The sequence below is a fragment of the Argiope bruennichi genome, chromosome X2 (genome assembly GCF_947563725.1).
Source record: "Argiope bruennichi chromosome X2, qqArgBrue1.1, whole genome shotgun sequence".
Lineage (NCBI taxonomy): Eukaryota > Metazoa > Arthropoda > Arachnida > Araneae > Araneidae > Argiope > Argiope bruennichi.
In genome coordinates, this window is record NC_079163.1 from 9351124 (window position 1) to 9376980 (window position 25857).

General features: G+C 28.2%; 1 protein-coding gene across 1 annotated transcript in view; it reads right to left on the minus strand.

Moving 5' to 3' along the window:
- LOC129960899 (DNA mismatch repair protein Msh6-like) overlaps positions 1 to 17975 on the minus strand; it is a 100586-nt gene extending 82611 nt beyond the window's left edge. Inside the window, exons 1-4 of the mRNA XM_056074617.1 lie at positions 17603 to 17975; positions 15873 to 15898; positions 11291 to 11452; positions 2413 to 2577 (exon numbers count right to left, since the gene is read on the minus strand). Coding sequence (XP_055930592.1) covers positions 2413 to 2577; positions 11291 to 11452; positions 15873 to 15898; positions 17603 to 17909 — 660 coding nt within the window. The 5' untranslated portion in view covers positions 17910 to 17975. The remainder of the gene's footprint in view (positions 1 to 2412; positions 2578 to 11290; positions 11453 to 15872; positions 15899 to 17602) is intronic.
- Between the last annotated feature and the right edge of the window lie 7882 nt (positions 17976 to 25857).

A 25857-nucleotide genomic window follows, 5' to 3' on the forward strand; every position in this document is an offset into this window, starting at 1 on the left:
AAGAAAATTTAACTAGATATTTCAGGGGCAGTGGCAGAAATTTTCCAACAAAGGGGTTAGACATTTCCGACAGAAATTAAATTTTTTTACATTTAGCTCCAAATGCATAATAATTAATTTTATATTTAACTAAAACTAAACATTTAATATTTAATTCAATTATAATAAATAACCGCTTGTAATAATAAACAATTAGTATGATAGTGTAAGCAGTAAGAATTATTTCACAAAATGAAAAAAATAACAGAAAACGAACAGTAAATTACTTAAATGAAGTTTGCTCAATGATATTAGGGGGGAGGGGGGCATTATTAAAATGTCATAAAAAATAAAATAAAAGCCGAAAAAAGTGAAAATAATTATTAACTTTAATAAATATTTTCAATTATTCACTGAATGGTATTTCCTTGTAACTAAATAAAACATATGTTCATTAAATGGACACTAAATTAAATGAAATCAATCAAATCAAATGGCAAAAAACTTTTCAAAAAATAAATTTGGATTGTTTATTAATCAATAAGAATGCAATTATAATTATTACTGTAATTCAGGAGAAGGAAATATTTATTTAAAATAAAGTTTCTCGTACTTAATAAAAGATTTATTATTAGTACTAAAATTTTTCTTAACTAAAGCATATTTTGGGGAGATAATTTCTTATGATACATTTCTATTTGTAAATATTTTCTTTAAAGTAACAGTTTACATTTTTCAATTCCTCAAACTAAAACAACCATAATTTTTTTTAACTAAGAATTACAATGAACACTAGTTTAGTTTAATTATATTAACGTCCCATTTTAAAGCAACGCTAAGGTTATTTTGGGATGGACCTCATGATTTTGAACCGTTGTCAGTTGACGAGGACGACACCTGAGTTGGCACCCTTCTCTTCAAACCTCCACACCACACCAGCGGGTGGACGTTTGGGCCCAAAGGGTTTAACATGCACAGACCCACTTACATGACGGTACTTCGGTGGAACTAGGTCTCGAATTTTTTAATTTTTTTTTTCTTTTTTTAAATAATCACTTGATCCTGAAGTTGTTTAAAATTATGCACAACCTACTTCGAATTTCAGTTAATGGCAATAAAACTGAACCAATCTTCAAAATGCTTTACAAATTTTAAATTTATTCAAATAACTTCAATATGTAAATTCCAAAAATAACAAAATGCTCCAAGTAAATAACATTTCTTAATTGAAAATGCACAAAACAAAAATTATTTGTAAAAAGGCATTTTTTTTTTATCTCAAATGTATACAATAACTAGCAATGTCAAAAATATGGGATGCAAAAACAAAGCGAAAACTACCTTGTTTTACAACGAAAATTGATAGCTTATTACAATATTTAAATGTATAAAGAAATATGAAAAGAGGGGCGAAAGACTGCTTAATGAAGAAATTTAAAGAATAAATAATTTTATCGCAAGATTAATCCTATGATCATAGACACACACAAGAAGAAAAAAAAGAAGGAAAAAAAAAACTTTTCAAATGGAAAAGAAGCTCCTGATAAGACCCGTTGGATTACCTGTTGTGCTTCACACTCCAATATCTCAGATACAATCTTACTGGTGGAATTCTGAGTTGTAAATGTAACAGATAATCTTACAAAATGTACTTGTAATTAATTTATAGATTCAGAAAAATCTCTCATGATTTTATCAAGAAAACAGATGCTACCTACACTTTGACTAAAATAATTTATCAGATAAGGAAATATAATAAAAAATAAAGTAAGTTGGAAAATCTTGCAAATTTTTTAATGTAAATAACTGGATAAACAAAATTCTTCTTCTTTTCAATTCAATAATATCTTAATCATTGAAAACATGTCAAAATATGCCCATGCATTCTCTGTCTTGTCATATCATCACATTCTCATACAACACTAATATTTTAATTTACTAAAACATGTAAAGTAACAATTCATACATTTTTATTATTATTATTTATTATTCATGCTGATTTCTTCGCTGATTGAAATCTAATTCATTTATTGCCATGTTGGTTATTCTACCAAAAGCAGTATAAATTACAGGCTCAATGAATAAAAACTGAATCAGATGGCTGACATTCTTTTAATTAAACTATTGCTAAGACAGTCATTAAATTCAGATAAAATTCACTTATTTCAATTGTTTATAATAAAATAACTTTAAGAATAAACCCATAAGCATAAACATAAAATTTTAAATGGAATGAAATAAATAGTCATAGATAAAAAAAATAAAACAATACTCCATACTCCTGATCTATAACTAGTAAGATTTAATTTAATTTATTATTATTATTTTTACAAATTTCAGTTTAAAAAATTGCAAACAATTTATATAATTTATATAATTTATATATATATATATATAAGTGAATTTCATTATTATAAGATATAGATATATCACCTGTTTTGAAACTGGAGTTTCACCTTTTGAATCAGAACATAAAGCAGTACTCATTCTTGGAGATTTGGCAGAAGTGTCATTGCTTTGTCTTGCACGTGGTGAAGATATTTTTGGATTTGCAAACATCTGAAGTGAGGATACAACACTTTTTTTTGCTTTTCGTTTCTACAAGTAATTTTAAATAAATCAGCAGTTTACATGGCTTGGATTTAAGATTTATATTCAAACAAATTATGTCAAAAAAAGAGCAAAATAATAAACAATAGAAATTTTTTTAAAAAAAATCACAAAATTTGAATTGCTAGATCAGCAATCAATTTTGTAGCTATGTAAAAGACGTTTCAGATTTTTTTAAAAAAAATTAGGCTGTATTTTCATGACAAAAATGACATCTTCATTGGCAATAACAAGGCCTTTGATAACAACTGTCCGTAATTAACCTACCATACAATAGCCCTCAGAACTATGTGTATTATTTTAAATGTAAAAACGTCTATTAAAAGATTTTGGACATAGAATGTTCATAAGCGATTATCTAAATGCTTAAAATTTTACTTTGACATTTCTAAACATACAAAGCTTTTTTGATGTCATGAATTAAACTTCATGGAAATTATGATTCAATGAACAACATAATGTACAATTTACTAAAAAAGTGATTGAAATATTAAAAATAATGTTGAATTATTACATAAAAGAAAATTAATCCTTAAGAATAATAAAATACGATTCCTAGAAAGTTAAAATTTGCATTTCCGTGGAAATGCAATATCGAATATAAAACAAAAATAATGCTGAAGGAGAATATAAGCAGACGTTAGGGCATTAACCATAACTACAATCTAGTATAAAAATATGAAGTTTGGAATCTCATAAATAAATAAAATTTAGAAATATTCAAATTAAAATTAATCATTAAAATCGGATTGAAACATAGGCTGATCTACTGGCAGAAGAAAAAAAAAATGCACTACCAAAACACAAATAAATCTGCTGAATAATAGAAAATAAAAATAACTCAATGGTACATATGTGGGTTTATAAACATGGCAGGTTCATGGTCTTGCAGGTTCCTCGCTTCTAAAACTATGTTTAAAAAATAATTATTATTCATACCTGCATTCATTATTCGCACACATAAAAAAGAAATCAGATGCTAAAACAGCATTACCCTATTGGCTAAATAGCTCTTATATAAAAACAATGTCCATTTAAATGACACCAACTGAATGATAGTCATAAATATTTTACAATTTAAATGCCATTTAAAAACCCATTTTCTCTATAACTTACAAATCTTTTTAAAAAGTAATCTTAAAAATGAATAACTTTTGTAATTTCTGGTATTTGTAATAAAATAGTTTTGTATATTTCACACAAAAATTTCCTTCTCCAAGAAATGTACTACTTTCAGCTTAGTTTAGTAATTTTAATATCTTATTTCGAAGCAACACTAGATCTATTTTGAGAAGGATTTCATAATTTTAAATGGCTGCCAGATGATAAGCTGACATTCCTTTTTGAATTTTCCATACCAGAAGGCGAAAGGACATTTGACTATGACAAATTTAGCGTGCAGCTGATCCACTTACATGTATTCTTTGGTGGAATTCAGTTTTGAACTTGCAAATGTCCATGTCAGAAGCTGAGACTTGATCACCTGGGTACATGAAGGTTACTACTTATGAAATTTCGGGCAGACTTGGTTTCATATTTTTTTAAATTTTATTAGATGTATTGTTGTGCGCCATTACAATGTAAAGTAATACATGAGCAATTTACAAAATGGGGTAATTTAAAATGTTAATATTTTGTGAATCATTAAAATAATCTTAAATTGTTTGATTCTGTATGTGCATAAAATCAATAAAAAAGATTAATTTGTCACATAAAAAATAATTCAGAATGTTGTTTGATGTTTAAAATCAATTCTGTTCTGATAATTATTACAATTAAGGCATATATATCTTATAATACTTGAGATTCTGTCAAAATTCTAGAGCACATAAAATGAATATTAATAGGTACTAAATAAACAGAAATGGATATTTTCTAGTTACATGTTATGCATTAAAGAAATAGTATTTGCATATTAGCATATCTGTACATTGTTAAAATTCTGCAAAGTATTCAGCATGAAGTATTAAATTCCACTTGTCTTCTTCTTATATTGTGTGAGCAACATTCTATAAGCAAGTGAGTAAAAAGCTCTTTAAAGGCAAAGACTCCACCAGATTTAAAAAAAGGATTGTTTATTAAGGTATTGCATAACAATTTTTTACCTTGATTTAATATGTTTAGCTGACACTGAAATTTTTTTATATATTATTTCATAAAGTGGAAAATAATATTTGATACAAGAAATCTGCGATTGCTAGAATTTGTATGCCAAAAGTAAAAAAAGTTATCAGCTATTTGAAATCTGTGAATCATTCCTAAATGCATCAATTTACAAGAACTACAGAAAAATTAATGTAAAGGTAAAACTACTCATAGGAAAGAATTGGAACTTAATAGGCCCACAAAAATTTGGCCTTTGATTTATGCCACAATTTAGATGATTTGCCATTCAAATATTTTCTGGCTCTAATTTTGACAAATATCATCACATATTAAAAATACCTTTAAATTATAAATGCAAGTGCAAAATGAGTAGGATATCTTACATTTATAAAACATAAATTCCAGATCAATATCTATTAATTTTCAAGATACAAATCTCAAACAGACACCAGGCAGAATGTTTAAACTTAAAAGAATACCTATGGCTTTGCTGGCTGCTGGAGCCAGAACCTAATAGCAGCGCTAGGAAATTGAATGCAAAAGACTTTTCAAAGTAGGCTATACAATTCTCACCTTCTTTAGTGGCATCATTTAAAAAAACAACTATGTCTAGAACAATAAATCATCTACTGCAAGAATACCAACAAAACACTTCTGGTAATTTAAACAATCAGAAGGTTTTCCATATAGCGATAATATATAAAGTAGTCTTGTAATACATTTTTACATTTTTGCAAAAAAAAAAAAAAAAAACGATAGCTTCTTAATATGTTGCTAAGAGTTTGATTCTGACTTGTAACCCAAAAGCCATTTCTTGAAAGCCTGTATTTCTCTTACAAGAAGAACCAAGTTTTATGTCTAAACAAAGCGTTAAAAACTTTATGTCCCACAAAGAATTGTGACTTTTGTCTCCAGGAAATGAAAAATAAAAAAAATAATAAAATGTTGGTTAGGTACTAAGATCAATCACCATTTTTATTCAGAGCCACTTAATATTCAAGGGGGTAATGGAATGTTATCACGATCTATAAAACTATTTCTCAAAATTACTTAAAGCATTTGCCTCTTGAAACTATTTTCATGTTGTCCACTACTTCTATTTTGACTGTCCCATTTAGAAAATTAGCATGGGTTCTTAGGGTAAACTATTTTTTTCATAAAATGTGCACGAAACAATCAAATCACAAAAATATCCAATGATTTTCATTGTAAATTAGCTTTATCGATATCATTTTACATCTCTTCAAGATAAATGGAATAAAAGACTGATTTTAATGCCAATATGTTACCATTATGCAACTTGGTAACTTTTAAACTTCTCTTGATTGAATTGATTAAAAGCCTCCACTAAACTTTTTGATACCTTTCTCCTATGTAGATTACGAGTCTTCATTTTCCAGAGGAGTACACTAAAGAATCTTAACCAAAATAATGTTTAAGATCTTTCTTTCAACATCTTTCAAAAAATACATTTCTTTTTCTTCTATCTGGATGCTAATAGTACTGAAGTATCCTTTGGACGATTTGGATCAGTAATAAAATTCTTAATTCATTTTATGTGACAGGTTCTGTGCTTCTATACAGTCAGAACATCAGATGGTTTGTTTGAAAAAGAACTTGTTTCAGAAAGCAAAGGCATAAAGTTCTTTGGAGGATAATATTTAGAGTATCTGCCTGATAAATATTTTATTATGCAATAAATAAAGAAAAAGACTCAATCCCTCCCCCCTTTTTTATTGCAGTGTTTTTATTTGCAAGCACAAAAAACTTGACTGAAGTTATTTCAATATTTTAGTAAAAAATATTTTTCTTTCATTACTATTGCAGAGAATTATTGTACAATTAAAATGGATTTATTGATTGGAGTATTTAGGATTAAGAAGGATATCTAGATACAAGTACACAGCTCACACACAGTATCAGCTTTTTATTTTGCAAGTATAAGAGTTTTCTGATCCCAAATTCCCACCAGCTTCCTGACAGAATATACCAGCTGTAAATGGAGTATTATAGTTGCATGTATTGATACCTATGTTCAAGAGAAATACTAATTGAAATAAATTGACAGGCTGGTGCAAGTTAAAGATCTAACTACAATATGTCTCTTGATAAATAAAATTTTTGTCACTCTCAAGATGTTCAATTTACAAGGCTGGAAAATAACCTCAGCTTCCTCAATAACCACATAGAATTCAACCTGAAGATTTTTCAGAAATATCTTGGCAACATATGCAGTAAGCATCAAAGTGCCTGTTTTAAACCACATATAAATTTTTATACAATCTGCACACTCACTTGGAACCACTGGAAAATCCTCCAGGCTAAGCCATGTAGATATTTTCATAAAGAACTCCATAAAGAAAATTTTTTTTTCAACTAAGTAAATTTCAATTTTGCACTTGCAGTAATATTCAAAAAGGTTTTATGTCCTATTAAACCATATGACTGAATGTTTTTGAGAATTAGATCTCAGGCTTCTGGCTAAAAGTACTGGCAATAAGGCAGGCTTTGAATACCCAATGACTTCCCATGGATTTTCTTTCAGCTATCAAATCCACAAGTTCCCGAATCTTGTTAAAAATAAGGAAGCCATATTTTCCTTCATAGCAATAAGCCACATCTCAGTTTTCAGAAACCATTGCTTCTTGATAAATATCTGGTTCTACTTGTTCAGCAAACATGACAGATTCATCATATTTTGAAGGTTTCTTTGCAGTAATCTCATCTCCCAACTTTACATTACCTTCATCTGTTTCTTATTCATCATAACAGAATGTTTTCTTAACTTGTATATTTTCATCACACAGATTTTAATGCATATTCATAGTATCAACAGAAAATTTAATAGGACAATTTAGCTTTTCATTTTGAAAAATAAAATACACCTTTACTCAAGATAACTTTGTCCTGATTTCGAAGCCAGATTCAATACCCATTATTTGCTCCTCAATCGTTAACAAGAATATTTTTCTTGTCCCATTTTCTTCTGTTTTATTATGATATATGGGTGAAATACTTCTTTGAAGCTCATGAAATACCTTACACCACCTACAGATTTCTTTTGCATGGGACCACATACATTAGTATACATTAGCTTTTCTGGTATGAATGGCCTTTTCTTCTCGATGTTCCGAATGGTTTCTTGCAATGTTTGCCAAACAAGCACTCATCATGCAATTCTTCTGAATCCCATATTTACTTAAAATCTCTTTCATGCGAGTTTTTATTCTAATGATATAATCTTTCATGCCAAATTCGAAGACTTTCATACCGAAGCAACATACACTTCAATAGATGACACAGGATACTTGACATACATTTCTAACACATATAGGCCATGGTCCCTCCTTTTGCTGATCATACATACAGTATCATGTGAAAGGACAGTCGTTTTTTCAGCCTTGGTATTTAAATCTGTTTGACAAGATTTGTCCAATTAATAAAAGGTTTGAACTGATGTCAAAAACATACCACACATCAGTTAAGAGATATTAATCCTACTTAACATTACCCTTCATCTCAGTATTGATAGTCCCTTGACAATAAGCAAAAATTATTTCACTGTTACCAACATACAGACTTTTTTAAGTGCAGCAAAGATTCAAAAATCACAAAATAGTTTTTATTAAAAGTCATGTGAACTGATGCTCAGCAAGGCGAATTTCATCATCATATACTCCTGCATAACTGATACAAATGCATCATTATTAAATTTTATCTATTTGGACCTTTTGTAGCTATTTGATGAGATGGACTGGCTTATAACATATGTAAAACTTTGTTTCAGCTTTTTAAATATCTTTTTTTTTCTTTAATATCATTAGATATGTTGAATCAGAATGCCTTAGAGGTAATCTCTTTTCGATGAGACAAAATCATTTTTGATTACATATTTGCAATAAGCCTCTCATCAATAAGGATTAATTCTAAGGAACTTTTGAATTCAAAGTAACTAAAAGATGGTATTGTTAATAAAAATTTGTTGATCAATAAAAAGTCAGCAGTATTCTTTGAGCAACATGCATTTGATCATCATTCAATTCGCTTAAGTTCCTTTACAGTTTCGAAATATAAGTAACAATATCTTCATTTCAATCTTTTTCACTTCGGAAGAAGTGCTCAATAAGCCTATCCAGTCTATAGCTGGAGCTTCTTTCATAAAGAGACAACAGTTTATATAAATAGTCTTAAAGCTGAATAAGTTGTCATCAATTCAACATTAGTGTGCTGTCTATATCACCCATCAGAAATAGCTAAACATTATGCACTTGTACTCTGTTGAAAAGTAGTTCAAAATGACAGTTATTTTTCAAAATGTCAGATCCTGCACATCATTGTGATGTAATAAAAGATGCATATGACCCATCCACTTAGGTCAATTCAAAGCTTTTTGGAGTTCTCAAATATTTGCTTTTAATCCCATTATTATTCTGAATAATTTGCACAGCCAAAATTAAAAATGTTATTTTGGGCTCATAACTTGTGGCAGAGGCTTACTGCAGTGAAATTAATTTATTCAAATATTTAGAATTAATAAAGATCCTTAGATATAAGCACAAAGTTTACACAGATTATCAACATACAGGTGCAGTATAACTAGACTAAAGTTGGTAGATAAGTGTAAGCAAATAAGAGTAAATATACCAAATAAACATTTAGAGTTAGGAGATATGATATTATAGAATTTGCAATAATGAAAATAATTGAAAGGAAAAAAAAGTAGTATGTGATAAAAGAAAATTAAAGCCATTGTTGAACTCAAAAGGGACATTTCAGATGAAAGAAAATATCAAAAACCAAAACTATTATTTCAGTTATATATTAATTACAAAGTAAATTCTAAACCATTATTCAAACACAATCAGATGCATTTACTATAATAAAACAAAAGAGAATCTACAAGAGAAATTTGAAAGGCATTTTGAAAATTATTTGTCATTTCCCAATCGAAATATAATTAGTAAACATATTAATTAGATTCATTAAGTGAAAACTCAAAATGTTATCTCTCAAAAGGAACTCGACAAGTGCAAATGAACTTTTCATCTTGGCTCCATTTTACTAAGAATCATCATCTAGAATCTACCTTTACAACATTCTTTCATAAAGCATGCAAAATTTGAATAATTTTGTTCTCTTAGTTTTACTGTTCAGAATTTCTTATCATAGTTAATTCCAACTTTTTAATTAGTATTTTCTTTATTTTGGAGTTTATCTTTCTCTCTAACCTTAAATCAAGGGGTGGGGGTGGGGGGAATCAAGCCACACATGCTTTATTTTAAAGACAAAGAAAATGCTAACGTTTCATTTCTCCAAATATAGTGAGCACCAAAAACTTCATTTTTTTTTTTTTTTTTGCACACAATTATTGCTGTGTGGACAATTTCTAAGAGATGATCATCATCCTGAAAACAGAAAAATCTTGTTTGTCTTGAAATATTCTTTAAAATTAATTAAAATGTCAATGATTCATTTTTGTTAGTTTTAAAATACTTTAGATGGTTCCATTCCACGACCATTTTTGAAAATATATTACAAGTAACTTTAAATCATAGAAATAGGATATCGAAAAATGACAGATGGTCTTTCATAATTTCGAAAAAGGAAAAAATCATATATTTGGAATATAATTGCTGATTCTATTTTTAAGAGGTACTCACAGTTTACCAGGGCAGTTAATAAAGCTAGGAAAGTGAAAATTAATACAATTATATCTTAAAATGTGTAGATAAAAAGATATATTACACACATATACAAAAATTATTCATTTACAATGAATCCAGCACAAAGATATTGAAATAAACCTATGTCAACATAGATATTGACAAACTTATATTCTAAATGACATTTCATTCTTCATATACCCATTTTAGCTTTCTTCTTTATTTTGATAAAGAAAAAAAATCTTTAAACTTTTATTTTATTTTAATGTTTGAGTTTTTTGAGTTAATGTCTTTTTCCTAATAAGTATTTTTTTATAATATTCAGTTACATTTTAAGTTAAATACAATCCCTTATCTTAATATTCTCTTTAGTCTGAATTCATCTTCACAGAAACAATAAAATTACAGTGAGCTAGATATAATATATGATAAAGCGGATTATGAAAATTAGTATTTAAATACACCTAATGTAGAAAAGTTTGATGAAATAAATTACTAAAGCAAACAAACAGGGGAATAATAAAAAAAAAGAAGAAAATTTCTCAAACATTTTAGCACATTACTTTTTTTTTTTTATCATTGTTTTATATTTCCTAAAGCTGCACAAATCCACCCTTTCAGTTTCTTCTGCAAATAAATGCATTTAAAAACTTTTAAAATACACTTCACTGTCTCCATATTGGCATTAAATGCCTTAATGGAGAATAATAATACTTTAGTTGTATATATAGTTATCACATTTTAAATTAATATCTTAAGATAAATGTGGATAAAATCATCCATTCAGTTGTAGTTTTTGCAAGAATTTGAATGCTATCTTATTTTATGAGAAGTAATTTAATTTCAAATTTCAAACACAAATTTTAAAGTATTTTCTTCTCATACCAGGATATAAATTTAATATAATTTATTTACCAAAAAAAAATACTTACCTTTTTCACAGGACTCTCCGTTTCAGAAAAATTATTACTTAATTCAGCAGAACTATCACTATCTTCGTCATCCTTTTCTGGTTTGTATTCATCGGAATCTTCAGATTCCGAAGCTACTACTATGCGTCTTCTTTTTACATCTTTTGGAGGGGAATTTTTTTCCTGAATAAAAAAATTTTTGAAGTGAAAGGGAAATGAAATTTAAACACACAATGTAAAAAGTAGGGTAATCTTACCTTAAAAGAAATATGTCAGATATTATAAACTAAGACATCATAACAATATTAATAATTAAGAACCACAATAATTAAAATGACTTAGGCAAAATAAATTTATATTTATTGAAATATATATATTTCAATAAAAATAATGTGGTTAAATATTTTGTTACTCCATGCAAACTATAAGAATAAGTTATTGTAGAACAACCACAATTTGTTTTTCCTCCAATCACAAAATGCCTCCAATATCAAATGAATGAAGCTGCAAACTTGCTTAATGTTTGCAATCTTTGTGGGGGGGGGGGGACTTCTTAAACTTCCATTTTTACCTGGGAATTGAATGATTTTTAAAATTATTATTCCATTTTTGCCTGAATGTCATAACAAATATAATGGTAAAAATTAGCCAACAAGGTTAAATGAATTCTTTTTTAGATTCATTAAATATTTAGAAAATGAAGTTATTTTAAACTTATCAATCCATCAAATTCAATTGAAAAAGGCCATATTTTCCCCATATTTCTTTTAGCCCATGAACTGCTTAAAGACCATAATACTTCTTACACATCCAGATGTAACTTACTGTCTTATACATATATAGATGTAAAACAAATTAACCCGTTAACGCCCAACTTAATTTAAAATTGAAATTTTGTTAAAAACTTTTAAAATTATGTTCTAAACACTTTAATTAAATATAATATGCTATTAAACTCCACACCATTAATTTAGGATCCGAGATAATTAATGTCCTATAAATAGGATGCTGGGCGAATATGGAAGTTTTTGAACTCTTAGTACTTCTCCTTTGTTTTTAGTTACTTGATTATGTTTCTATTCCCAAACAATTGAACTTTAATATTTAATGCAAAATAAAATGAAACGCAAATAAATTTGACATTTTTTATTAAGTTTAAACATATTCACACTATTTATGGAAATTTGGAAAACATTTGGTACATTACTTTTCATTCAAAATGTAAGAGGTTTCCTTGAATAATTTTGCATTTGACATCGTCTTTGTTTTTCTCTTTTACCAATTATATGGCCAACTCCATCACGTCTAACAGTGTCTATTTCCTTCACTCGAGATAAAATTGTATAACTTGGTCTACCGATTTGTTTTTGTCCCGTGTTGCCTTTTTTTAAGATAGGCTAGTGCAATATGTCTCCTTATTTCTTTGATATTCTTTTTCTACGCATTTACCATGTTGTAAATAACGTAAGTATTTATAACAGTCATGTCTACAATTCGGGTAAAAATTGGCCAATGACATTTTTTTTCACAGATCTTTATGGTATGCTTCTCTAAAAGCCAATCATGAGAATCAACACCAAACATGTTTTTGTTATAATTATTTACGAGACATGGCTGTTCGATTTTATTTTTTTCAGCTTTTCCTTTTATACGCCTTGAAACAGATGTTAGTGGCTCAATTATATCAAAATTTGTCGCAAGAGTAACGCATTTGTTATCATTCCATTTTACCGCAGTAATTTTATTTTTCACATCAAAGGAGAAATCATGTGAACCACGGCTAGTCTTTTTGAAAGTAGAATCAATTTCAAGGGGACAATGCTATATTCTGTCACTTCTTATAGTACCTGTTGCTCGAAATCCACTCTTTCTTAGGTCAACTAACAAATTTTAGGAATTAAAAAAAATTATCAAAATAAACTATATGACTCTTGGATCAGTAACTGGCTGAAGAATTTTTTTTACAACTCAAGTTCCCAAAGACTCTTTTGAAAGAACCACGGTAGAAGCAGCACCGACAGCTTCCTTGCCGCAATACAAATCAAAATTATAGCAGTAACCATTGTTCCCACATAATGTCTACATCTTATACCCAAGTTTCAGTGTCATCAAAACCTTTTTCATCTGTTAATTCATCTACTTCAGGTGGTAAAGCAATCATTTCGGACTCTAATTCCTCTGAAAATAAATATTCTACAACTTACTCGGCAGTTTTTTAAAAAAAATTCCGCGACATCTTGAGCACCTATGAAATAAACTACATATCAGAAAATTTAACGAATCTGCCCAGCGTCCTATTTTTAGGACAGTAGTTTAAATTTGTAATTAAAACTAATAAAAGTAAAAATAATTTTAAAACGTTATAAGATATCTGATAACAGAATATCTGAAAAAATATTTAAATTTTCCTTTAAAACCTTTTCGTACGATTACAATGAAATTCAGCGGAAAAAAAAATCATGAAAATGGCGAAGTTTACGTGTCTGCAGCTGGCTGAAAAATGCTTCCATCCGGTCTAAATCGGTTTAAGTAAGGTAAAACCCTTACTCTTCAGGGGGCAGAAATAAGATAAAAATTAAAAAAAAAGAATAAACGAAACGTAGAATAGCTTTATTTATAATGGTGAAAATGAACTGTCCTATAAATATGACGCTGGGCGGAAACGGGTTAAGTTAAGTTAGACCTCTAAGTGGTTAAAAGAACATTTTGGGAACCAATTAGAATTCCTCTCTTTTGACAATCCCTTGGTAAATAACAAGCATTAATAAAGCATTAGAAGACTATTTCTTTCAATAGACTATCCACAAAATTAATGAAATAGAAAAAAAAACCTAAAAAGAAAAAATGCCCTCCACTTGTAACTAATCTTTTAAATCTATACATGAAAATATTTATGGCAGTATATATATAAATATAATGAGCTTTTATGGATAAATTAATTTTCCTTTCATAATGAATCTAATTTACATTTTGCATATCATTTAATTACTAAATTATTAAGTAGTTTCATTAGTATACAAAAACATATAAAGGCTCTTATTAAAGAATAAAAAAATTATTATTCAAGATAATGAAACTAGACTATACTTTTTTGAATAATAGTATGCAAGTTTATCTAACAGTTTTCATGATTTCTACTTAAGTACCTATGAATATGATTTAAGATCAGTAAAACGTTAAATCTTCATCTCTTTTAAAACAGAAAGTAGGAAATTTATCTATAACCAATCAACAATAAAAAAGTATTTTCTAGAACTCAAAGTATTTTCTAGTTTTCAAAAATGATACCCAAAACAATCTACTAAAAAATTAATTTACAAACTATCAGTAAAATAAGGTTAAAACTCCCTTATAATCAGGATATAAAATTAACAAATTAAATGCCCTTGGCAAATAATATTTAAGAAAAAGCTTTTTAATGTGCGCTCTTTGGAGATTAATTACTGGGATGGAGTTAATCCACGATACAAGAAAAATAGATGTGTGTTTTGGAGGCCTTTATTCCAACCGATTGAAAGTAAAATTTGACACTGATTCACAAAATCCCATGCCAAAATTCATATATTTAAATCACTGTATTTTGAGTTTACAAAATTACAAACCAAAGTCAACTTCTTGATGTATTTCATTTCAAATTTAAGTATCTATAATTTAAATTTTAAATCTTAATATCAAATTTTATCCACCTAGCTCTCTTCATTTTTTAATCATATTGTGAAATTGTAGTTGGACAGCCAGATATCCTCTGAATAGATTTTGTTCAAAATTAAATAGAAACCTACAGGTTTGGTGTAAAGATCATATACTAAATTTCATCCTCAGGGAAGTCTGAAATGTGTCTGACAAAAATTTTAGTTTGAATTCTTGACAATTACAATACTTTCTTTTCATATATTTCATATTTAAGAAAGTAAAAAAATTCCATTTAGATTATTTTTGATCATTAGCATAAAATAAGAAATTATGCATTCACATAAAAAACAATTATAAGAAACTGATTGCTCATATTGAGCATATTTCAAAAGGCAGTCTCAAAAGATAACACAGTGAAATAGGAATCAAGAAAAGCTTTATAAAACTGCTGAATTGACTAAACGCTGCCATTTTCACACGCTCGGCGTGAAGGGGTAAAAAACTGTCCAGTAAGCACATTATTTTTAAAAGATCCCTGTGTTTCCCTTACATGTGATTGACATGCATCAGAAATTCCTATCAGAATCTTAATAATATATTAGCACTGTGGAGAAATATTTTCCCTCTCAAAATCTAAGGTTATATAAGATGAGGGATAATTTATTTCGCTCCCTTTTTCCACTTCTGTTTTTGTGCTGCACTGTGGCGGACATGTGTCCACATCTCTGCTTGTAAATAATTATGCTTTTCCGATAGATTAAAAAGAATTTAAAAAGTATTTTCACTGACTTCAAAGCTGCATCCTGCTTCACATAAAATAATGCTTACATATTAAAGAGCCAACAGGATTCGAAAAGTATTATATATATATATATATATACACACACAGGAGTATATAACTATATTGTAGCATGAATAATTCAAAATAAGAATAAAAGATAAAATATTAAGAAAAAAGTGAAACTCTAACCTCATCTTCTTCAGACTCATCAGTATCTGTAAAATAAAATGCAAGAATATAAAATATAATTCACTTATTTCACATATTCAAAAACCAAATACATGTTTCATGATCATCTTAGATATATTCACAAGAAAAATTTGTACAAACTATTTACAAATATCCCTCATTTTTTCACAATCTTTGGGATATGATACGAATTCTATAGTCTGAATATTATACTAAATAAAATTAACACACACTATATTATATTTTTTACTACAGACAAAATTCCATTGTGATTTGGAACATGGAGCTAAGAGAAAACTGATTTTTAAAAATAATAACATTCTCCGATAAAATACAAACTTCAAAGATTTTTACATTCAAAAACAAAATTTTGATTACTGTTTATCAAGAAAAGTGCAAACTAGAACTTTTATATAGGCCAGATATGATAGCATTAACCTGTTAATGCCCAATTTAAATTAAAGCACATATTTCAGTACTTCTCAATTTTATTAAAAACATTAAATTAAAATAAACATGAAAACAATCAAAAGAACAGGGAAAAGTTGTCATTTTTATAGAAAAAAATCATCAGGAAATTCAGTAACATGTCATTTATAATTATTTAATATAAATATTGAAAAGATTTTTAAAATACAGTAAAATATAAAAAAAAATTAAAGATTAGCTTTGAATTCCTCCATTATATCAAGAATAAATCAAAGAAAAAACTTTAAAATGAAGACACCTTGTCTTGAAAATCTGGATAATAGATGTTGTTTATTAGTTGAAAATTATTTAGGATTTTGGGAAAATACATTAATATCTTAGATAAAACATATAACAAACAATGCAATGTATTCTTTTCAAGCATAGAAGTGAATTGTAATTGTCCTATAAATAGGATACTAGGAGTTAATATGTCAAGGAATGTGTAATAAAAGTAAACAGCAATGTATCACTATTCCCTTTGCTTAACTAATTTAATTAAACTGTTACTTTTTTTACGACTATTTTCAAATTAATATCTTTATTTCTATTCTGAATTCTTCAAAATCTCATACTTGAAACAGTGAAATAGTTCTTAATAACAGTGAAATAATTCTTTGAACCAGTGAAATAGTGGAGGTAAATAGCATCTGCTGCTGAGAAATTTCTTCTGCCTAATATATTCAATTCAACAAAGAAACAATATTTTCTTTACCCCTAAGATTGGTATTCAGGTCTACCATACCTTCCTTAGCAAACATTCAGAACAATTAAGTTTCCATAAGAGAAAATTTGATAAAACATATATTTCAGATGCATAAAAAAAAATCTCTTGTGTAAGAAAAATACTATTGATGAACAAACTGTTAACATAATTTATACACAAGATGATAGAAATTTTACGGAGTAACCTATTAAAAAGTACTTACATTAAGTAAATACTTTACCATGTAAGATTATAACCATTGAAAGGGTTATATACTTTGTTCACAGAATAATAACATTATAGCAGGTATAATAATATGCAACATTTGTGATTCACTGAACTAGTAATATTTCAAAAAGGCTATTATGATATCAATACATGCATCCCTTATGGCATTCCAATTTACAATGGACACAATACATTTATATTCCTTCCCTTCCTTTTCATACAATCTCTTTTTCCTAGTATATTCACATTAAGTGGAAAAGAAACAAGAAAAGTGTTAGATGTTTGAGAAATAGAAGTTGAAAACAACCATTTCAACAAATCAACTCACCTGAGATTTTAATTCTTTTTCCTTTTTGCGATAAGACATTTCCCTTCGACTGATGCTTTGTTGATTTGGGAGTATCAGATCTCTTAACAGATGCAGCTTTCGACTTTGCTAGAGCTCCATTTGACGGCGATTTAGAGGAAATCTGGGCTTTACTACGGGACACACTGCCATTAGATGATAATTTAGAAGAGGTAGGAGTTTGGGGTAATTTTGCATCCACAACATTAGATTTATTCACTTCTCCGCTTTCAGATTTAATTGCTGGACTTCTGGAAAAGAAATCGAGCACTGTTTTTTGTTTACTCATGATGTGTCAGAAAGACAAAAGCTCACGAACATAACATATGCGATGAAAAACAGCGGGAAAACTGTAGTTGCCAGATTTAAGGAAATACTAAGCAGTGAAATAAACTTCCAATACTGTAGTCAAGCCAGCCAGCAAAATGTCAAATTTTGAAATTAGTAAGAACCAAAACCACTATCCAATAGAACATTTAGTAATTTGTTCCAAAAAATTATTAGTCAGATTAATAATCTAGAATATTCCTACAGTCAACATTTAAAAGTCAGAATTGTTTACACGTATTTATACAATATGACAGCATAGGTTATGCACCATTATTACCGACATTTATAAGTTATTTATCTTTACTGTATTTTATAATTGATGAAAAAATACAGTAATTATATTTTAATCATTGGTTTGAGTTTATGGCAAGGATCTGGTATGAATGCCGTGAAAAAAAAAATTTAAGACATAACAATTCAAAATCCGAAACATTTTCTCATAATAATAATAAAAGAAAGAAAGCTGTGATGCAACAGATGAATTTATTAGGGTAAATATATAGATTCATATATACTGTTGATTGATTGATGATTGGATTTTAATGGCGCAAAAGTAAGACATGACTATGCTGTGCCAATCATATATACTGTTCATGGAGAGATGTGATTCAAATAATTGATATGATCTTAACTAGGGATGACGATTTTTTTTACAAACTATTAATTTGTAACCAATATCAAAAAATCACCAATACCAGTGGTCAATACAACTCGCATAGAGGTGTGCTTCACATTATCGATATTATCTTAATGGGGATGACGAATATTTTAAAAGCGGATATTACTTAACCAATATCAAAAAAGTCACAAATACCAGTGATCAATACTTTTCAAAGAGGGGTGTGATTCAAATCTTTGATACAATCTTTCTGCCAATATTTCGATTACAGGTCCTGGATGGCGATAAAAAGTAACAATTGATACTGTCAGTCCGATGATAGATCTCAAACAAGAATTCAGTCATGCATAGGGAAAGTCTCTTACACATTGATGCACGTTTCTGGAACAGACCTTCCCCAAATAGTTGTGGCGGACGGCAGAACCTATTGATCAAATGCGGAGAGTTTCCTTTTTCACAAAGAGTCAAGTCCGAATTCTCCCGATCCTATCGCAAGATAATAACCATCGCTGGAAGCAATGCGCGGTTTGTCTCATTGTACGAAAATAAAAAAATTTTCGCACTCACGTCTCCACAGAAAAATATTTATTTGTTTTTTTAAACAAGCTTCTGCAGATATTCAATGCTCCAAACAAATTTCATATGCGATATCCTTAAATGGATATAAACACCATAATTACTATTTTTCCATGATTGAAACGATTTGATATTCGCATAATTAAATTTTCTGTGCCTGGTTAGAATGAGAATTCTGCTGCTCTGAATGATTGCCCAATTATTTAAAAACAGATTTATAGCATATTTATAAGCTCCTTTTAAAATAAAAGGGGTATTTTAAATAAATTTCTAATGATAAATTTCTTTTCATAGATTTTTAAAAACATTTAGAGTGATCCACAGAAATTCATCCAAATAAAAATATTTTTTAAAGTATAACAGAAAATCTAAATGCTGGCATCACGTATATATCAATACTTTTGTTTACATATCATCAATATTATGTTGGCACAAAAAAAATGCTTCGTTTATTAAAGTTTTGGGAATTTTGGAATTTAACGGGAAAAATTATAATGTTCGCATTAAATATATTTATTTATTCTTTTTCCAATAAACTGATTTTCTTTAAAATATTTTTAATTTAAATGAAGTAAAATAAATTAGGAATTTAACATAAAATTTCTTTTACTTTTCTCCCCCTTATACAAAGTGTTCTAGAGGTATATGAAAGGGAACAGAAATCATTAGACTCGAAAATATAATCTCATAAATTTGCAAAAAAGTCATTTCAAGAAAATACCAGTAATGTTTACTGTCTCAATCAATTTAAACTAACGATTTAAAAAATGAATTGAAATTTCCAAAAGTAAAGGAAAAAAAAAAAAAATACTAAAAAAGAGTTGCAACCAGCCTTTCAATTGTCACTCATGTATATTCTAGATTGTACTGTCTACACATTATTTTTATTGAAACTGTATTTAATTTTTCAGAGAAGGTTTTAATAAAAGAAACGCATGCAAACTATATTAAAAAAATCATAAAATTCCATTAATTATAGAATATTTATTATCAAAACTAAAATACCTCCAAATTAATATTCTTATATTTTAAAATAAATTCTGTATTTTTTAAAATGTCTATTGTAAAATTTTTAGCCATGTTTCATGGAAAACGTTAAAAACATCAGTATCGTGAAGGATATAGCCAAATGTGGTGTTTGTGTCTCGCAATGATGTATACTTTTAGGAATTAAAAAAAAATAATAGTAAAATGAATACATTATTTCGCTAATATAAATATTATAATTTTAAAGATTGTGATTTATAAAAGTCTCCTCCTATCTTTGTGTATTTTACCCTTTAATAAGATAATCCAGCTGAGGTCCCCATGAATCTCAGTGCGTCTACATAATTAAAAATAAACTGTCTTTGCGGAATTTTCTTTCTCGATTCAAACATAATTTTAGAGCGGTATTGGTAAAAATGACACTATGTATGGCTTATCTTTTTCTTTAACAGAGGAAAAATTTAGCTGAGCCTATAAGATACTCTTATATGCATAGAACATGAAATTACCCTAATTTAATATATAAATTAAATAATTAGGTATTTAAAAGATTTGGTTCTTGTATAGTATTAAGAAAACTTTAAAAATTTCGATGAGTTAAATATGTTAATATTGTCTATATTTATTGTTCCTATGCAGATTATTAAAAACTGGAAGAGCTAATCAAACAAAAATAATAAATCAGTCAATAATTTAATTTAACAACCGAAAAAGAGTATCATTTGAATTATTGCTACTCCTCAAATATCCGATTTAGTCAGTGTCACTAAATGATTAATAAAAAAATTAATAGGATTTTTTTTTACTAGAAAAAGCTAAAAATCTTTTTTTTTATATATATCTTAAGCACAAAATAAATTATATCATTCCTGAGGGCTAACATAAAAAGCATATATATCGAGTTATTTATTTATTTATTACTGGCAAATGTTTTAACTGATTGGATGAATGTTTTCCAACGGGTTCAATCGTGATGGTTCAATCCTTCTGAGTTCCGGTAAAATTAGTTGAAGAAACGCCATGTCAATGATTGATAATTAATCACATTCAAAAGACTTGGAATATCACAGAGAACATCTGTTAAAAAACCTGAAATCGCTTCAGAACAATGATATATGTATACACGCTGTTGTTCCAATAAAATTTAAGCGTTCTATCATTTTTGGTTTCGTTTATAAATTTAAACAGAGATATGAATTTTTAAGTATAAGAATTATTTCTATTATTTCGTAATGTTCATAAAGAAATGAAAAATGAATGAATTCAGATTCAAAATGAATCTGAAATGAAGAAAAAAATTACATTTCTTTTATATAACAAAGCACGGAAAAAAAGTCGCATTAGGTTTTATATATTAATTAATAAAAATTTTGGGAGATTGAAAACAAAACAATGGTTTTGAAATTCTTTTATGATAAGACAGATTCATAAGATATTTGGAAATTATTTTGTGCAAATCTACTGCTTTGACATGTTATATTCTAAACTTATAGCTGATAAAAATGTCTTAAAAATATTTCATAACGAAAATAAAATGTATAATGTAATGATTTAAAATGAGACAATTTCGTACCGATTTAAAAAAAACTGTATAGCTGAAACATAATTACTGAGCCAAATAGGAAGGAGGGGGGGGGGATTTGCCCCTGAAAATTGACGAATATTTTCTCAACATGAAATTAATAATAATGGACACTGCTACTCTAAAAAAAAGTAAAGGCAATCGATTTTGTTTGGTCCCAAGTCAATTATTCAATCATTATGGATTCTAGACTTCAACTATTATCAAGTCTTTAACTATTATAGATAAAGCTATTTCATTCAGAGAATTTGTTATTCATTGAGAGCATTTTGAAAAAGTTCAGAGATTTAGTGCAAAAATTTTGAAGTTTTCTGAAATATTAAAAAAGTGTATATATATATATATATATATATATATATATATATATATATATATATATATATATATATATTATTTAACACACGCACACACACATATATATATTATAATCAGAATCAAAAATGTTAATTTAAATATGACAACCCTTTTTTTTGTGCACGCATATATGTGTGTGTTATTTTTAGTTTTGTTATATGTACAAACATTTCGGCACTAAATTACTGTTTGCACATGCGATTGTTTTGGAGAATTGATGCCTTCTTAAAAGGCATAATTTTTTTTAAATCAATTTTTTTCAAAACTGGCCAGTTTTTCTATAAGAATTAAGATTTAAAACATGAAACCATTAGAAAAGTATTATTTCAAATGAAATTTCGTCCAGATACTTTACCCTCTGTTTTTCAAAGTGTGTTAAATATGAAACAACGCTTTCAAAATGCTTACTGATTGAAACCTGCTCGTGGTTAAAATGTTTACGAAAAATCAGCAGATGTTTTGTACTTGGGGGGTCCTTTTTTTATTCTTCCTCTTCTTGAGTTTACTCTGCCCTTTACCGCCTTTTATGACTTGACTTCTGGGGAAAAACATTATCTGAAAAAGAGGATCAACATCTTTCATTTAAACAGGCAATTGCTAAACACATGTGGAGACTTGAATATGTTTTTTCTTCACCACTCTTTCTGATATTTGCAGCTTTATTTTGTTTTCGGCTTCTTACATCTTTTTCAAGTTTTTGTTTTAAATAAAAAATTTAATCAGAATAATTTTATTTTATTGTTCTCCAAATTTTAAATTGATAATTTTTTAAGAATCTCTTTTGAAAACCTCTGGCGAATATATTTGATTCACTAATCTTGATTGCGACTATTGTAGATTTAAATTTAAAATGTTTTTAAATATAATTTATCTGACTTAATGTAAAAAAAAAAAAATAAATAAATAAAAAAAAATAATAAAGATAAAATGCAAGATCGCTGAAGACTATAGGATTTTATTCAAAAAAGAAAGTTAATAAAGCATCCTTAAAAAATGTGTTTAAATGACTTTTGGATGGATAATAGGGATTTTTTATTTGCTTGAAAACTTCATTCCAAATATTGATATAAATAATTATTAAATTTGTTGCTTATTGTATAATACCATTTGTTATAATTTGAATTTTAATGCAGTTGTACATTGTATAATAATCTTACTTATTTATTATTTATTGTCAAATAAAATTAGTCTTTTCTTTATTTTTATGTACGCAAAAAATATATAGGTACATTCATTTAATGACAATGCAGCAGTAAATTTAACCCATAGAAAAATGGTGAAAAAAATTCAAACCCTAAATCCTTCTGCGGTAAACTTACAGAATAGTATAGTAGAATAAGACTATTAATGAAAAAAAAAAAAAAAAAAAAGAGGAAAAATTTTAATATGGCAAAAATCTTATATTTATGGAGAAGCAAACATAGTATTGCAACATTTTAGTGAATACTATGAAGAAATGTGGTATAATAAAAATTAATAAAAATGCAGAATAAATAATTAATGCAAAATAATTTTAATTCATTAATGTTTATAAAATATTCTAACAATACTATGGATATTATGGATATTTTTTGGATACTATGAAATCAAATCAGTTCTGCTTTTTCTTAAAAATGCACACACACACACAAAAAAAATAAACAGATACAAATATTTTAATAGCAGAACAAGAAATAAATTCACCCCATGTAAAAATTATACAAATATTTACATATTTTTTTTTTTTTTAAGAATTAAATCTTTCTCCCTAATTTCGAGAAATAATTTTACAATTCAATATAATAAAAATGTTTTCATAAGTTTAAACATTTTTAAAAAAATTCAATGGATCGGACACATTTAATTTGTAACAACTAGACCCTTATCAAAGCAAAAATTATAAACATTTGTTTTTTACTTAAGTTTATGCAGTGTTCTATGAAATAACTATAAAACGATTACCAATTCCCACACAGATTTGCTGCGTTTTGAAACTAGAAGACAATTTCAATTTTTCTCAGAAATCGGAAAAAAGAAGGGCATATTCTTCTCACAAAGCGAAAATTCGACGCGATAAGCAATCGGTGTTCTGGCACTACTTTCGGGTGGCTGGGAATTAATTAGCATTCTTACTGGGCGACAAATATGCAGAAGGGGAAAGCAATATCTTTTCCCAATTTGTGACACTTAAAAGTAGTAAACAGTGTAGCAAATGTTAAATAATGTAGGAAATGGAGAAATTCAATTTTAAAAGAGTCGCATTTCAGAGCAATGCATAAATATATTACATCATCCATCCTTAAAAACTAGATTTAAAACATTTATTTTAGATTTTAAAAAAAATATATTTTTCCAAAATATTTTTAAGAATACAAAAAGCCTATAAAAGGAATATAAAATTAGTTAAGCTTAAAATAATCCATTCATCTAATGATTCTTTCTAATTGTATAGAAGAAATGAATGGTTCCTTTTACAACGATCTATGAAATCACATCATAAAAGTTTGTATTTTGTATGAGAAATATTTACACGATATCATTTTTTAACTTATTTTCGAAATATATTTAACAAAAAAAGAATATAAGACCTCTTTGTCGTATAAAATGTGAAAAATAATCAACTTTAAAAAAAAGAAATTTTCCTTTCATTTTATTAATATAAAATTCATCATTCTCTGATTAATGTACCTTGAAACCTCATGATAAATACAAGGCAATGCAGCACTAGGCAAAAACAGCAGAAATGAGATAGAAATATTGAAAACTACAACTTCAAGTAAAATGAATCTCAAGTTTCCTCCCTATTGATATTTTTGCCTTGGGCACTGAAAAATAAAATTTTTTTATTCATAATGCTTAAAAATTAATGTACGATCGATCATGTTGTTGCTTATGGCACTTGCCATGTACAAGCCCGCTGTTACGAAGACAGCGATTTTAAGCCGGTGAGGGAGCGTTTTAGATAACGACTTAGCTACACACACGTCACAATCCCTTTTTACGGGGCGGACTTCATTCGCGCATTTCATTCACAGATCGTAATTTAGACCTGAATTAGAGAATGATCCCGATCCTGCATCCCCAGCGGTATTACTCCCGGCATTGTGACCACGACAGATTTACACGCGCGTCAGCCACCAGGTATGCGTGGAATCTTCGGCCGGTGGGGCTCGCACTCACAACCTAAGGGACGCGATTCCAACGCTCTACAAATGTACTACAAGGAGTTCGAAGGAATCAGTCGATTTCAGTTTTATGTACGATATTTATATAAAATCTTAAGTCTGCAATAGGCAAATATGTTGCAAGTGGAAAAAGAATAAAAGGAGTTGCGGATTTCCTTCAACCTAACACCGCAAAGGAATAATTCCCCGTATTGACATTACGCGGCCTCAGCCGACACCTCTGAAAGAAAAGAAGGGGTAACGGCTAATTCCCGACCCTCCCGGGAGAGGAGAGGAAAAGCCAGAAACACAAAACATTCTTCTCTTGTTTCCTGAGGGTATGTATTCTCCAATCCCCTTAACAGGAATAAAGGGGAAAAGAAGAAATCTGTGAATGGGTTGAAAAGTGAACCGACCGGTTATTCTTGGAATTATCTTATCACTGAAAGTGGAGCCATCACAGGAAAGTGTTCATAAATGTGAAGTCACCGCTCCGCTTAATGATAACCGCGCCGTTTGACTTTTCTGTATTCGCATTTGACAATGCGCTGTCCCATAAAGATCCTTTTAATTAGCTGTGACATGACTTTCTAATGGTTCACTCTGTAGGCGCCATCTATTGGCAGAATATAGAACTAAAGTGAAG